This window comes from Telopea speciosissima, chromosome 2, assembly GCF_018873765.1.
Source record: "Telopea speciosissima isolate NSW1024214 ecotype Mountain lineage chromosome 2, Tspe_v1, whole genome shotgun sequence".
Lineage (NCBI taxonomy): Eukaryota > Viridiplantae > Streptophyta > Magnoliopsida > Proteales > Proteaceae > Telopea > Telopea speciosissima.
Window position 1 is genome coordinate 10,749,735 of NC_057917.1, and position 17,510 is coordinate 10,767,244.

At 37.8% G+C, this 17,510-nt stretch overlaps 1 protein-coding gene across 2 annotated transcripts; it reads right to left on the reverse strand.

The window, feature by feature from the left end:
- Positions 1-708: 708 nt before the first annotated feature.
- On the reverse strand, positions 709-13,943 carry LOC122649713. 2 transcript variants are annotated; one of them, XM_043842955.1, is made up of 7 exons: positions 13,711-13,943; positions 13,534-13,574; positions 13,347-13,410; positions 12,935-13,123; positions 1,912-1,983; positions 1,120-1,298; positions 709-965 (listed from the first exon to the last, which is right to left on the reverse strand). In XM_043842955.1, exons 1-7 carry the CDS (start codon positions 13,864-13,866, stop codon positions 848-850), a joined length of 819 nt encoding a protein of 272 aa, XP_043698890.1. In that variant the 5' UTR covers positions 13,867-13,943; the 3' UTR covers positions 709-847. The 2 variants fall into 2 exon arrangements, with proteins under 2 accessions (XP_043698890.1, XP_043698891.1); XM_043842956.1 differs by having other exon boundaries at positions 13,347-13,415; positions 13,711-13,809.
- Between the last annotated feature and the right edge of the window lie 3,567 nt (positions 13,944-17,510).

The following is a 17,510-nucleotide window of genomic DNA, read 5'->3' on the forward strand; positions in this document are numbered from 1 at the left end:
CCTGCTTTGTTTTTTTTTTGTTTTGTTGAAAAGGGGAATATAAATGTGAACTCTACTGATTTTTTTATTTTATGTTTTCCTTTCCGAGTCCCACATTATTGAGTTTGGAAAATGATCTCTTTGGTCTAGCAATTCTATTTTCATTGTCGTTCCACCTCATACGGTAGAAGGTTGAACCAATGACTCCCAATTCACTGTTACCATGCAATAGCTCCAGTGTGTAGTAGAAGTTGGTATGTGTGCCTGGTAGTGATGCCGCTGGGCTTCAATTTCCCGTTTGGTCCAACATGCAAACGGTCTTCAAGAGAAAGTTCCCATGTGTCTTCGGATTTGTAGCAGTAGAAGTTTAAGGAGATGTACTTAAGAGGCACAATGAGGGGATGTCTCTTCAAATGGCCAGTGATGGCTGATGATGATTTTTAAATAGACACTCCGATGGATAGATAAACAAAAACTGCATCTCCCAAGGAACAATCAGGGCAAGGAGGATGGGGAATCCAATATGAATTCGTATGGAAAAAAATTGAGCAGGATTTTCTCCCAAACAAAATTACTGGTTTTGTGCCTTCTACAATGGGGCCAATTGGCGTTATGTAGACAAAGCAAGACCTTAAATAAGTAAAAATAAAAATTCATATCTTATTTTGCAATTGAGAACAAGAAACTCGGGAAGTGGTTCATTCATGAATTGATCTAAACTAAGCTCAACCAAAATCAGCAGTACTAAAAACTGAAGATGACATTATTTGGGAAACTTTCTTCCCAAGAGTTCTTTTTCTTTCACGTATGTGGCAAAGTTAGAGAGTCAAAATATGGATTCACGATCACCCAAGTAAGCAAGTTGGATTCATTTTTCTTCCAATAGACGGGATGTAGATGAAAGCAGCGATGCCAACTCTTCTTTTGTTGCCAATCCAAAACCTTGCCATCTAATTCTACCAAACCTGTCCAGCAGGAAAATATACCTGTATAGAAGCAACAGACAACATACTTCAGTTCTTTTCACCAAAAAACATACTTCAGTTCTACCAAAAAAAAAAAAAAAAAAAAAAAAGAATACTTCAGAAACTAAGGCCTCTTCTGTAGAACCATGATAGAAATGAGGCACAGCCATCATACCCTGTCAGAAGGTTCAATATTTTAAGCTCTTTTCTGAAGTAATAGTGATCGCCAAATGAGTATACAAACTGCCTTTGGAGAGCATTGTTCTTTTCATCATCGTTGGACTTCCGCATTATCCGAAGAAGCAGTCGCTTGATGGGATTCATTGATAAGAACCAAGAGTCTATAAACGAAACCTGAAAATTTGATATGAGGAAGGGGTTCATGCACAACAATCAAAAGCTAATTCAAATAGGGGGAGGGGGAGGGATGGTCGTTTCGACCCTTACATTGTCTATCTTACATGGTTATATAACCTTTCGCCATATGATTTTATTAAAGAATAAAGACAGTAATACTCAGAAAATAGTATATATTATTAGGGCTGGGGATGAACACGCTGGATGGAATCTCCCACACCATGCCAATGGAGCATAGGAGGGGTACCATGCAGTTTGTATATAGGAGAAGCCCAAATGTCAGGAAGGAGAGAGCATCAGAGAGTGTGAGAGAGACCGTGATACCGGCAGTGTGGACATCATTTTCCTATATTATTAAGTCAATCATTCCAGGATGAGACAATAATTGTGGTTGAACAAAAAGCATATCAATTTCAAAAAAGATATTTAGTTTGGTAAAAAGAACTTTAAGTTGGTAGAAATATAATTGAAAGACTGTCACAAGCTATTAGTGACATACTATAGATCTCAGACTACAACTCTTCCCTTTGCAACGTAAGCTTGTCAAACAATTAAGAAGCAGCAAGGCTTGCCATCTCAAGGGTATGAGTATATTAAAAGCTGCAATTACCTCATACATTTGTATATTTCTTGATGCCCTAAATGCTTCCAGAAATGGTACAGTCCAAGAATCAATCATTGCCTGTCAATGAAAACAAAATTATATGAAAAGAGCAACTAAAACCAATAAACCAAAATAGGGTAAGACATAGCTTTCAGTCATGTGTTTGTAATCTGTCATATAAGAATTGATGGTCCCAAGTTGATAATGAGAGTGAAGGGGTGAATCAGTGTCTTCTAAAAAATTTGAATCCTTGACCTGATTTGCATTGCTTTACACAGAGACAATAAAACCCCTGTAGTCACGATTGGCTGGTGATGACCAATTTTACCAATCACACACAGTCGAATGGACACCCACCTCGCAACCACAACGTGACCAGGTATACCAAGTAGTGCACACCCACTCTGCAAAACACACAATCCAATATCCAGATAATAGACAAACCATAGACAGATTTACATGGTTCAGCAATGTGCCTACTTCTACGGAGCAATGCCCTAAAAGGGGCTTCATATTTTGCACAATACACTACACAATTTTGATCACTACAACAACCAAGGAGCATCTACCTCGATTACACACCTTTGCTCCAACAAAGATATTTAGGGCCACAACCCTAACTCTATCTAGCCCAACTTAATGGACCTCACAATGATAATGAAAATCAATCTCAAATCTCATCCCTTACATATAGGTTAATTGGTGTATTCAATAAACTAAACCTAGAAACACAAACACAGCGATTTGCTCAATAAGCTACCTCAACCTGAGTGACTTCAACTAGAACAATTGCAGACGATGTTCTCCTCTTCAATCTCACCTTCTGGCAGGCATAGACGGTGAAGATCTCCTTTTCCCGAACTTTTTAGGGAACCATAGGCATGGATGAATAAAGTTCTTGGCTTGGAATGGTCTCTACCACTCCCTTCTATCTCTTCTCCCTTTTTAGGGTTGTTCTCTCTTTTCGTGCACTAGACAAATGACCTTTGTGGACCTTTTATTGGCAAATTTGACTTGAGCCTAAGTCACATGTTGACAGTTTTTTACACTAAAATGGCCCGTGTCAACATCTAGGGAGTGTCTATCGACGCTGCTTTGGTGTCTAGTAAAGCCTTCAATCTCTCTACAACCCTCAAACAGATTTCGACACTAAAATGGTTTTGCTCGACATCGAAACTGGCAGATGCGCACCTCTACAAAAATGACCATATCTTCTTCGTCTGAACTGCGATTGACCCATTTCTTTTTCCAACGTAAATCTGACTCGAAGGGCTACATTTCTCATGAATACTTCTTCAACTCAGGAACAAAGAACAAACCCCAAAACTGACCTTGAATCTGACTGATGTGCAGACACTATCCTCGTGAAGCACACAGACCATGTCGGATGTTTTGCCATAACTTCAAATACCGGTATCGGATTGATTTGATACTTGAACTGATGGAAATCTGACTCAGAAGTCTTTCTTTCTCATGTTTTGAGCTTCCACAAATCCAACCAGACAGTCAACCCCCCCCCCCCCCCAACACAAAGTTACTTTTGTTGCAACACCATCAAATGCACATCAATCCTTCCGTATCCTCCGATACTAACCGATATGTATAGTATCTTTAAGGTACTGATACGATACCTAATACAAATTTGGTATTAGTACATGTAAGAAACCTCATCATTATATATAATCAATTGAATACATTTGTTTCGTCGTACTTTGTTCTCCTTTTTTATACATGATATATTTTACTTATTATTTATTTATAGTGTTTTATGCTTCTAAATTAGATTTTGAATATCCTAAGCGTTTACATACATTTCTTGACTATTTCCATGCATATATTGCGACTCTCCGCTATGATATGATTCGATACATCTCTTAAAATCACCCTTCCAATATGATACCCGGTACTAATACTGGTTGGCACTACTACGGCCAAGAAGGTTGCCACTTGCCAACAATGTCTACACACTAAATGTCACGAAACTGTCTGCCACTTGGTCTGAATGCCTTTTGACTCCACATGCCCAACATATCAGAAAATGGATGAGTAGTACTAGTATGTTCCAGGATAATGGTTAAGAGGTACAGAGGAAAATGAAGATGCCCATTTGGTCATGTGTTTATCCAGCTATCTGGAAAGTGAATCTTGACAAGGAATTAGGAACGGCCAAGACATAAGGTTGGATAAAATCATGTAAAGTGGCCTTTTAAAGATAAAATAAGAGGAAAAGATTTTGGAACGTTATTGACGTGATTGGTCAGGATAGAATAGCTTGGTCTAGCGTTTTGAGTGGTGGGTTGGACTGCAGGTGACCTCCAGAGGGTTCTTGATAGCTTAAGCAGGTTCATTTTTTTTAAAAAATCGGAAGCGGATCAACTGATTTGAATGGGAATCGTCATTCCCTGATCCTGATTCTTCCAATCATTGAGAAGATATTCTGACAGATTCCAACCGAGTCCTGCCGATTCCTGGCTGATACGAATTGGAATCATTCAGAATCCATAGAGACCTATCTGTTGCCCAATTCCAAGCTTTTAAACCTTGGGCTCCTCATGTACTTTGATGGTTTGGTTGGTGGCAGGGATGGTACTGTGGGTTGCTTACATTGATGGGGATCTATGATGGCATCAAAAGGAAAATTGAAGCTTAAATGTTGTGTTGTAATAACAGATCGATTTTTATAGCAGGTCACAGGAAACATTTGGAAAACAAGAAAGAGTGGAATACAGATTCATCCGGGGGGAAAAAGAATGGAATACAGGTTGAAAAGAATAATAGGAAAGAATTAAGAGGGGAAAGAGAAGAGTGAATCTCTAGGAGTCCATCTAGAATTTGGAATAGTCCGCTTCAATACCATGAGTCCACATGGCTTAAGCAGATTTGCAGAAAGTTCTCATGTTTCACTTGTAAATTGTAAAAGCTGACAAAGATGACAAACATATTCATATAAAATGAGTAGTTGAACATGGAGAAACAAAAGACAACAAAGGGCTGGTTGTTAATCCCACAGAAACCACATTAAACGACCAAAAATACCTCCACGATCGTTATAGCGTCTGGTAAATCCTTCTAATTGGAAGGATTTAGGTTAAAATTAGGGTTAGGGTAGGATTTGTGGTGCTGGTTAGGCTAGGCAGGTGTAGAGGAGTCTATCAATGAAGGTCCTAAGATGTTTTGATGAGCACAAGTGTGTCAACTAGATTGGCAGCAAGTTAGGTTTAGGGTTTTGGGCTTTGGAAAAGAGGAAAAGAGGAAAAGATGGTTCTAGGGTTTGTCTGGTCAGAAGTTAACGAAACTAGAATGGTTTTCTTAGGAGGGTATGAGGGATAATCGGTCAGATTTGTAGACCATTCTGACGGTTGGTTTGGGCTGGGCAGAAATTAGGGTTTATGAGGTTTAATAGAAGTGGGGTTTTCTAGGGTTTGAGTGGGAGGATGGGGCTAGGGTTTGGATCGAGCGCTATAGGGGCAGGGGTGGAGAGTTTGATCTAAAAAAAGGAGGGATCTTGCTGGCTGGTTAGGTCTGTGGAGATTTTAGGTTATGGGAAATTGAAAATAGAAAAGGGGAAAGCTAGGGTTTGAGGCTGTAGAGGATTAGGAACAGAATTGGGGGATTGGGAATATTTCATACTTACTTCTAATGGCAGAATGTAATCGGCAGCAGCTTGTTGATGAAGGAACTTGAATAAAATCAAATCTTGGATAGAAAACTTGAAGGAGAACTTGAAAGGAACCACTCGGGCTTCACATTGTAGAGTGTCGATTGGATCAAACACAAATCCCACCAACAAACCACCCGGGCTTCACACCGCAAGGTGTCGATTGGATCAAACACCAATCCCACCAGCTTCGATCACACACAAAGCAAGTCTTCAAGAGAAGAAAGGTTGTAGCAGCTTGCAAGAGCAGATTTCATAAAACAGTGAGGTAAAGAGGAGCCCCATGGTTGTCTTTATTTATAATGGCCTAAGGTCTAACTAAATTCCTAAACAGCCTAGGAATAGGAAATCCCAAATCCCAGGCTGAGTCTAATTACAAAACACACCCTCTAAAATTCGTGTAGAGGTATGGACCCAACTTATAATGAAAGAAAATAAAAGAAAGGTTACTCAAGTCACTTAAATTGAACCACTGGTTCAAACTAGTTTTGGACCGGTTCAATTTAAAACACTAAAACATGAAAATAAACCAAGTATAGAGCTAATCTCGTATGCAACCCATGTACCCCTACTTTAGGCCCATAAAAGTGGCCTATTCCATTGGAAACCAATGGAACCAAAGGCCCAACATGTCTATAACCCAACCCTAAACTTATTTTTAGTGACAGAAGCCCAATTTGGTGATAAACCTGCATCAATCTTGGGGAAAGCGTTTCTTTGATTCTTAGAAGTGATTCTTACAATAAATTATCATAAATCATCACACAAAAATGATGAAATGAGTCACTGATTGTAAGGATTGAATAAATATTTTTATTTCAATAAACTACTCCAGAAAAGCAAAAAAACCAAGGAATCTCTCCAGGGGATCAAATTTTTGAAGAGCACAGGCCAAGTTTATCCCACAACTCTCTGTTATTTCTGCCAAATCTCTTTGAGAAATTATTGTCTTACCCTCCTGCTTTCAATGAGAACCAATGTTTTCTTCCCGTTGCTGTGACATCTGATTGCAAGGGTGTTGCCACATCTGGTAAACAAAGGTATCAAGACCTACTACTTGATAAGTAGGGTAATGTGCCCCCATCAATGTTCGAAATTTCAGTCTTCGCCAAATATTTTGGTTTCGATAAAGGTCCAAACAAAACCTTGTGTAATACTTGGGTTTTACTATGTTTCGGTCAAAATTTTGCAGTTTCGGCGAAATTTCGACCATATTTTGGATTTTGGAGTATTGCTTTGGTCAAAACCCTTTGTATAAATGCATGGTTTCAATTGAAATTTCAACCATGTTCCGAGTTTCGATATCGTTTCGCTAGTTTCGACTCCAAAGAGGGAAATTTCCAAGAAAACTATAGTTTTGCGAACTTTGGCCAAATCACTCCTATATCTTTGTATTAAACCATGTATAACATTTGATAATTATGAAATGTTTTCTAATTTTATGGTTATTCAATTCTAAAGCATACTGTGCTCTAGGACTAAATTATGTATCAAGCATCGTACAATGTATAGTGTCATTACTAACCTAGGGTCCAAAGCCAAACTACCATTTTGATTTTTTTTTTTTTTTTTTTTTTAAACAATCAAAGGGTTCCGCTATGTTTAAAGGGCCTAAATAGGGTTTCCTAAAAGAATCGGGACCTAATTTGGCCATTTGGGCCTCAAAACCATCAATTGGAACCAGCAACCGAAACCTTACAAGTTTCAACCGAAATTTCGCGGTTTTGCAAAATATTCTGGTTTTGAGCCTAGTCGAAACCTTGAATCTTGGCCCCCATGCAACCAAGCAATGAAGCGCTGATTGCAGACCACCACCATGCATTGGCAGCATTGTTTTGTCAAGGCATCGCCTAGGCACCTTGGTTTCCCCCCCCCCCCCCTTGACCGCCTTTGGTTGCCTAGCCGCTTTGACAACTATGAATAGCAGACACAAGTGACGGATAAGGGTGCTACAGCAGCAAGAATAGACAAGTGATTCTGGTTAAAGTCGCTTGGAGATTTTTCTTTTTTCTTCTAACAAAACCCTCCAGATAGTCAACAAAGATAGTCAGACTGGGGGCCATTGAATCAATGCCAGATGATTGATCCAATATAATAAGTGAATTGGATGATCTATCCAGATTTTGGCATATAACCATTTTAGTGTTTATATATATTTGATTGATTTTTAAACTCCTTCAGTTTTCACATTGATTTTCCAATTTGATTGCCCGAAGTATCAATCTACTCAGATCAGTGGGTTCCTAAGTTAGTCAATCTTTCTAGATTGAAAACAGTGCCCCAGAGAAGTGATAGCAATGCACGCTTTCTTTAAAAGTCTCCCTAATTCCTTAAATACAAACATAGCCCTAATTCTCTTGCAGCTACCCCTTACATGTTGGCTCCTAACAGGAATAACAAACATAGGCCATTATGGACAATTATGTTCCTCCCTCTCATCCCAATTCTGTAAATATTTCTCTTTATCAATAAAATTTCTTTCTTTTTCATAAACACCCCCCCCCCACCAAAAAAAAAAGGGGGGGGGGGTTAACCCTTGTGAGCAGTACAGAAAAATAGATTCTGTCCCTAGTTAATTTTCTGCCATGGTTAACCTTTGAACCCCATCAACACACCAAGCCCACTACTAAGCAAACAGTTAAAAGGAAAAACTGAAGACCCAACTTCAGTGTAACATTTGGATCAATATGCCACCAAAATCGACTTCAGTAACTAAATTAGTGCTACCAAAATGCACCCTAGAACCTAGTGTTGAAACAATGGATCATTACAAATGCCTCCCAGATAAGAAAAGAATTTATTCCTTTTACAAGTAATAGCTTGGAAGTTGTAAACTGGACAACCAGAACCACTGATAAAAGAGAATTCCCAACTACTAGAACAGTTCGAACAGGGCATGTGTTGCCTGTCGGAGAATAGCTCACTTCATTTCTTTTGTTCCTGTTTTTGGGTGATTATGCATATAGTCTAGGTTTGGGATGGTCTAGGGCCTCATGGTTCCGGCTGTATACTATCTTTATCAACAACAACAACTCAGCCTTATCCCCACTAAATAGGGTCAGCTACATGGATCCTTGCAAAGACAAAGGATTAATAAAAAGTAAAGAAAAGAACATGACAGAAATGATGACAACTCAGCACTATTCCAACTAAATGGGATCAGCTACATGGATCTTTGCCTCCAATCAGCTCTATTCTAGGTCATACTTGAAACAAGACCTAAGCTGTGCATGTCTTTCCTCACCACTTCTCCCAGGGTCCTTTTAGGCCTGCCCCTAGCTCTTTTAGTACCTTCAATCTGAATCAAGTCCGTCTTCTGAACTGTAGCATCCGAAGGCCTCCGTTGACATTACCATGCTACCTCAGATGACTTTCTTGAAACTTATCTTGAATCGGGACAACTCCCAAATCAGCTCTAGTATGATCATTCCTTAATTTATCCTTCCTAGTTTTGCCACACATCCATCTCAACATCGTCATCTCTGCGACACTTAGCTTATCTATATGGCACTTCATAACTGCCCAACATTTTGCACCATACATCATAGCCAGTCATGTCCTATAAAAATTTCCTTTAAGCTTTAAAGGAATCCGACAATCACACAACACTCCGGATGCACATTTCCATTTCATCCATCCTACTTTAATTCTTTGTGAAACATAATCCTCTATAACAACTTCCTTACTGATGATCGATCTCAAATACGTAACACTAATAACTTTGCGGAATCTCCCTCTCATCAACTTTCACCCCCCCATTACCTGTCCTAGAGTTACTAAAGTTGCTACTTTGATACCAAGGTTGATCTCCATAACTCTAGCTTGGCGTTAATTCCTGCCTTTGTCTCATCCACCAATACAATGTCATCCACAAAAAGCATGCATCAAAGAACCTCATCTTGGATGTCCCTGGTTAACTCATCCATGATAAACACAAACTAAAAAGGGCTTAAAGCTGATCCTTGATGTGTAACCCAATTGTAATTAGGAATTCACTCCCTTGTCCCCCTACAGTTCTTACAATAGTCACTAGACTCACCACATCATCATACATATCTTTAATTATGTCAAATATTTACTTGAAACACTTCTCTGCCCTAACACATGCCAGATTAAATCTCTAGAAACTCTGTCATAGGCTTTTTCTAGGTCAATAAAATATCATATGGAGATCCTTCTATCTAAATCTTTCTACGAGTCTCCTACGTAAGTGGATAGCTTCTATTGTGGATCTTCCTTGCATAAAACCAAATTGATTCTTCAAGATAGTAGTCTCTTTTCTCAGCTGTGCTTCAATAACCCTATCCCATAATTTCATAGTAAAACTCATTACTTTTATGCCTCTATGGTTATTACAACTTTGGATATCACCTTTATTTTTTGTAGACCACAATGGTTCTCCTCCATTCATTTGGCATTTTCATAGTGCACATAATCTTATTAAACAACATGGTTAGCCAAGACAAGCCACAAGTCTCTAAGTTCTTCCACACTTCTATTGGACCCCATCTGGGCTTGGATCCTTGGCTATTTTCATCTTTCTTACTGCTTCTTTTACATCAGAAACCCTAATTTTACGTATATACCTCCAACAAGTGTCTTGATGTGTAATGCCTTCTTCTGGTCCACTATAACTCGGAATGGTTTCATTAAGTAGGCCGCAAAAATAACCTATCCATCTCTCTTCGATGTCCTCATCCCTTACTAGGACTCTACCATCTTTGCTTTTAATCCATCTAACATGGTCAAAGTCTCTACTCATCCTTTCCCTCATTCTAGCTATCTTATATATAGCTTTTTCCCCTTAGGACTTGGATATTATAGTGATCTTCATAATTCTTCAACCTTGCATTCATCGTCCCACCACCAAGTCTGCCTAGGGAAATGACGTTTTCCTTTCGATTCCCCAAGGACCTCTTTGGCCACAATCTTGATACACGTAGACATCTCATTCCACATCGAATAAGTATCTCCCTCAAAGTCCCACTTTCCTTGTTTGACTACTTTGTCAGTAAATGAATTCAAGGAGTCTCCTTTTAATCTCCACCACCTTACCCTGGGGCAAGTTGACACCTCTATCTTACGATCCTACGTAATGAGACACATATCCATGACCACCAATCTATGTTGAGTGGTTAAACTCTCCCCTGATATAACTCTACAATCCTTGCAAAGCAGTCTGTCCGACCTTCTAGTTAGGAAGAAATCTATTGGCTATTATGATGTCCACTTCTATAGGTAACTAAATGCACCTCTCTTTTCAAAGTAGGTGTTTACAATGGATAGATCAAGCACAACCGCAAAATTCAAAACTGAGATACCTTATTCCGTTTTTCAAATCCATAACCTACATGCACGCCTTCGTAGCCTCTACGATCTATCCCAACATGTCCATTTAGATCACCCACTATAATAATCTTTTCTCTTTGACTAATAACTTATACTAAACCATCCATGTGCTCCCAAAATTGAACCTTACTACTTTTGTCCAATCCTACTTGGGGTGTGCAAACATTGATAATATTGACTACCTCTATCTCGAACCAATTTGATGGGTACAATCTCATTTTCTAGTCTTTTAACATCCACCACATCATTCTTTAGAAATTTATCCACTACTATGCCCACTCCACTTCTATTACTTTGATCCCCTGTATACCACAGTTTAAAGTCATCCAACTCAGCTTTCTTACCCTTCCATCTAGTCTCTTGAATACATGCAATATTAATCCTTCTTCTCCTCATCACATCAATCAATTCTAAACTCTTACCCTTTAAGGAACCAATGTTCCAAGATGCTAATCTAATCCTACGTTTTTGGGGTAGCTTCTTAATTCACACATGGCCACGGTATGAGAGCACTTGGCTACTTGTCACCGCATACAGGCTCCAACGCGGTGCGTCGCTTACAGGGGATGCCCTAGCATAAGGCCGCACAGTAACTGACATAAAGTCTTAACAATAAGAAAACACTCAAGAAAGGACCCATGCAAAGAGGATTGGCTGAAGAAAACACAATGTCGGCTGCCTACCTGACGGACCAAAGATATATATATATATATATATATATATATATATATATATATATATATATATATATATATATATATATATATATATATATATATATATATATATTTAGATATATAAGATATAAAATATACAAATATACAGATATATTTAGAAATATAATAATCTAAATAAACAAGGTCACCATAAGGGCACCGGTACACTGCAGAAAGGTTTTAAAACATAACCCCAACCTTAAAACACAACAACAAACTCAGCCTTCTCCCAACTTAATGGGGTCGGCTACATGGATACAAACAAAGAAAGTAGGTAAAACTGAAGTCTAGACAAAAAGAGAGAGAGAGAGAGAGAGAGAGAGATGGAAAAGGAGGAGGCACAGCCCAGCAAGTCAAGCGAATCTCAGCTAGATAGGGTCTGCTACATGGATCCTTGTCCTCCAATAGGCTCTATCTGAGGTCATACATGGTACAAGACCTAGACTATGCATGTCCTTCCTCAAAACTTCTCCTATGGTCACTTTAGGCCTGCCCCTTCGCTCTTTTAGCTCCTACAATCGAAATCATATCACTCCTCCTTACTGGGGGCGTCCCTAGGCCTCCGTTGAACATGACCATACCACCTCAAACGACTTTCTTGGAGCCTGTCATTGATCGGAGCAACTCCCAAGTCAGCTCTGATACGATCGTTCCTTACTTTATCCTACCTTGTTTTTCCCACACATCCATCTTAACATTCTCATCTCTACCACAAAAAGCTTCTCACTATGACACTTCTTAACTGCTCAACATTCTGCCCCATAAAGAAATTAAACAACAAAAGGATCCATGTATAAAGGAGATCAGCAGAATATATTAAAGTGCCGGCTGCCGACCTGACGCACCCCAACCTTAAAATACAGTGTTCAACAAATTTTCAGTTGTTTTAAAACCAGCTGTACGCTATCTTTATATCAATAAAATTTCAGCTGTTTATGTAAAAATATTATTAGGGTTGATACAACTTCCTCTCAGGCTACTCCGAGAATTAATTTGTCAAAAGGGTTAAAACTTAAAAAGTGCCATTCTGTATCTCTTTTTATACATGAACATTAGGGGTTAACCTAGTAGAGGATACAATGTCAAAACAAGAAATCATACTTCTACAGTTTTCCCACCATTAATTTAAATTCTGCAGTTAAGAGAGGGGGATGGGGGTGAACACCTTTAGAATGGTATGGCTTCAAGAAAGATGACCAAAAATGCTTTCCAGCAGAAAACTTTATTCATTCACCTAAAACTGTCAACCAATGAACTTGCAACATACTATATATGTTATGTAATTTAAGAGATAATATTGTCGAACCTGAGAGCTTGCTCGAAATGAAAGACACATTAAAGATGCCGCAGGTACAGCCATTTTTTTAGCTTCAACTCCATTTCCTTCAGAAACAATGGGTAGTTTAAGACTCTTCCCATCTGAGAAGTTGACTTCCCTTGAGGGAAACTTCAAAGCAGATATGGCAGGAATGATAACTTTATTCGCCATTGCAATCTGCAGAAGTTCATCAGAAAATTTTGGACTATTAATAGCAGTAAATGTGCTAATTGTTATGACTACCAACTTATCCATCCAATACATATCGTTTTGCCTTTGCCGTTATGAAATGTTACCTGACCTAAAAACTAAGGAGAGAAAAAATCCAACTGGACACTAATATAATTTCTTATTAAGATGGTAACCTAGTTAAGAAAGAGAGGGGGAAACAATTGATCACCTTACCACCATGTTTCTTCAGCTCGGAAATGTCAGCAAAGTATCCTCTATTCATTTCATCTGTACTGCCCTAAAGCACATGAAATGGTTTAGGTAAATTAATTCCATTTTAAAATTTTCTTTCCTTTTTTTCACCAAACTATAATGTAAGAGGACTAATGATCAAAATGAGACATATGAGAACGTACAGTCTAGCACGCTCCTTCTCAATGGCCGCTTTGTTGCCGATCTGCAAAGAAAGTGATTCTTATCTTCAAGAAATTATAAGGTTTTTGGGAAGGAAGAGAATATGAAGATGAAGTGAGAGTAAGAAGAAAATACATAATCGGTGGAAATGAAAGAAAGAAAGAGAAGAAGAAGAGAACCTGGTAGATGTCAAGGCAGCGATAGGTAGTCTTCTGTGAGGGGAGAAAGAATAGCTGGGCTTCATGGCTTCCTCTGAGAAGCAGACCTGAAATAGTAGCTTTTCCGATGGCTTTACAGTGGTGAGCCTTCATCAGATGCTTCACCCTCTGCATCATCTTTGACTTTGATCCTTTCGTTTCCTCAATTCCTCTGGACCTCTGCTGATCCAAATTCTGATACTCTGAAGAAGAAAGGGTCGGAATTCGGAAACGAAAACATAAAAACAGGGAAGGTAGTACTCCTGTTCGGCGTGTTTGAATGCAGTTCCATTTCTGCCTTGCCCCTCTTTAATGACTGACTATGTTTGGGAGGTGAGAAAAGAAAATAAAATTTTGAAGAATCAAAAATTGAAAATGAAGACATAGAGAGAGAGAGAGAGAGAGAGAGAGAGAGAGAAAAATACATAAATTAATTGTTACAGTTTTTATTTTCTTCTGTTTCCTGCCAAATATAACCTAAATCTAATGGCATAACAGATTGTTGGACAGGTGATTATCAGGCCCACCTACATCGATCACAGAATAAAAATGACCAGGGGACAATTTGCTACAGTAATACAGCTATTGAACTTAAGAGTGTCAAAACCAAGCCTGAAGCGTTAAGACCGACTGAAACCAACCGAAAAATCCGGACCAAACTAAACCTTATTGGATTGGTTTTGGACTAGGATATGATGGAACCGGTTGAAAATCGGACCACACCGAAACAACCAATATCCAAACAAAAAACTGAATCGATGAAACTGATAAAAAATCGTTGAGTATAAGGTTATGAATAGCTGAGTTGATTATCTATTGATTTCAATATTAGTGAGCAAATTTTAGGTTGTAAGGGGAATTGTTACAAATCAATGAGTAAGAGGTTATGAATAGGGAAATTGATTTGTAACAAATGCTTCTTCCATTGATCTCCTTGTTCACTATACAAAATTAGTTTGTTTGTTAAATAAAAATGATTGGGTTAATTTCACGGACACCCCCTGTTAGGGCTATAAACGGCTCGGATTCGGCTCGGATTCACTACTATCCGAATCCGAATCCGTTTAACAAATACACTATCCGAATTCGATCCGATATCCGACGGATATTTAAATGGTATTACCGTATCTGAATCCGAGAGTTTATCGGAAATCCGGATACTATCCGATCCGATAAACTATCCGATTCATGAACAATTAAACTTGTGGATTTCCAACTCCGATTACCGATTTCCAACTCCGATTACTGATTTTCGACTTCGATTACCTATTTTATTAAACTGCTGCCTATTCTTAGAAAGGTGTTATTTTGTTCTTTAAATTGGATTATCATTAGGTTAATGGATAGATTGATCCTGTTATCTTCAAATCAAACCTCAAAATGAAGTTTTTTACACCATTGTCATTTGAAAACTATACCCATGGTAAATAGTAATACTTTTCACCAAATGTCGGTAATAAAGCTCAAAATGACCATAGTGTAGATTGAACCTGTGATTTTCAAATCAAACCCCAAAATGAAGCTCTTCATGTGTTTAACAAATCCTTAAGCATGAGTTTAAGGTAAAAAAAAAACTAGCAAACACTTGTTCAAAGACAAACACCATAGTATTTTGCAATTCTAAACTAAACTACCGGAAATAAACGATTACATTAGTACACTTTTAAATAGGATTACACATATAAATACTCTGCAAGCTTGTCATTAGTTTGTGCTTCAAACAACGAAGCTCCATTGATAACAACTCCAACCAATGTGAAAATTGGAAACCATCTGCCTGCAATAGAAATATGACAAGTCTTAGCAAATGATCTTATCTACTTGATTCACAATCTATTAATAAACGTTTATTAAATGATAAGAGCAATATCTATAAGTTACTTTGATAAATGAGCCCATTGATTCTTAGTAGCAACCCATCACCACAATAAGTTACTTGCTATAAATAAAATCAAAGGTTACCACTTACCAGTAGTAGAAATAACACCAACAACTAACATCTTGGTAGTCATGCTCATACATCCATAGTGGAATCTGATCCATTAAATATAACAAAAATTGTCCAAATTAGTAAGAAAACAATAAGTTTATACCATGTACATTATAAATATTAGAAGAGATAAAATTATATGTCCACAAAAAAAAAAGAGATAAAATTATGCAATTACTCCAAAAATTCACAAGGCTCAAGAATAATAAAAAATGCACATAAACAAATAGCAAAGCCTACTTGAGGTAAGTTGAATAAATTACTAAATGTGGACAACTTAATTGCAAGATATCATCTCATTAAATGTACATGAGTGATATTCGAGGGAGACCCCTATAATTTCAGATAAGGGCAACCATCTAAATAGAGACTAACATCAACTTATCACTCAATTGACCAAGACTTGGAGAAAAAGAAAATGTAAATAACAATGCACAACAAGAGACAACATGATAGAACAAATTAGAATGATAATTGTGCTTATGAAATGAAACAAATGGCATTTACAATAGTTAATGCAAAAGACAAATGCCAGCTCTAGACAGGGCTAATCAAGTGAGATTAGATTTGTTATCCATTTTATACTAGTTGCATTTAGATCTGTAATGGAGATTAGATTCCTTGTACTTGTATACCAGTTATCCTAATTAGTTCATTTACATTAACCAAAAGACGGCATCAAAGAATAGTGAGAATTGAGAAAACATTTGATCATATTATAACCTTCCATAGAATTACAAATTATCTAAAAACATAAACCAAAGGAAAGTAGATAAGAAAAATAGAGTATACCAACAGAGGACTTCATTGACCATTAAGCAATCTTCCCAAGAGAGGTCTATGAAGTATAGCCATGAAGGCCAAGACCCATGTAGGACTTATCGGTACACTTCAAAGGAGATAGAGTGATCTGCATGAACAAATAATTAATTCAACAGGACACCTCTTGGATGGGGCTTTACCTAAAACACAACCATCTTTTACATTAATTGTCCTTCAAGTTGATCTTTTATGTACAGTTATCCATGTTTTTACATCCACTCAAACTCAAGCAGCTCTTAGAATTGTTAAAATAATCCACATTGCATTAATATTTTGGGTTATCAAATCCAAGATTAGAACTTAAGGTAGTCTGAATTGAAAGCACAATTTGGCAGCTGCACAGTTAGTAGCAACTGAACATTTAACATTGGGTACACAACTAATCTAAACTTCACCTCATATTACATTCTAAAGATTTTAGAACTTATTACAGTCAACATCCATGTAGCATTTTCAACTTCATGAGGATTGGAATTGACATATCGATGGTTGAAGGTGTACCCACCGTCCATGTCAACCTTGTGATCATCCTTGAAATATGCAACAAATATTGGGTAAAAACCTTATGTTACTAAGTTCATGGCAATAAGATTCTGCACTAACCATTCTAGTTATGCAGATCTTTGAGAAAGGCCATGGATAGGGGTGGAAATCCATGGTGTGACTGACCAACACTTCACCAAAGAACAATGGCAGAGTTGTTAATGCAAGGAAAAACTTGTACACACAAAGTCCAGACCAATTTCAGCCCTTATTCATGAAGTAAGAGATTATGCCAATCATAATATGTGACCTTTCAGACCTGTTGAGACCAATTAGATGGTTATGGAAACCAGTTCATGCAATCCCTTTCATGGATTCATGCCGTCTGTAAACTACCTAACTATGCAATTATGCAACTCCAAGGCCTGCAAACCTGATGGGTCCAATTTTCAAACTCATTTGGGGTTTAATCAAGCAAAAGAAATTG

Coding starts and splice junctions, on each gene's coding strand:
- LOC122649713 (XM_043842955.1), bottom strand. CDS start 13,866: ATGATGCAGAGGGTGAAGCATCTGATGAAGGCTCACCACTGTAAAGCC. Junction 13,575..13,710: donor GCTGCCTTGACATCTACCAG/GTTCTCTTCTTC, acceptor CTTTCTTTGCAG/ATCGGCAACAAAGCGGCCAT. Junction 1,984..12,934: donor CATTTCGAGCAAGCTCTCAG/GTTCGACAATAT, acceptor TTTCATTGACAG/GCAATGATTGATTCTTGGAC.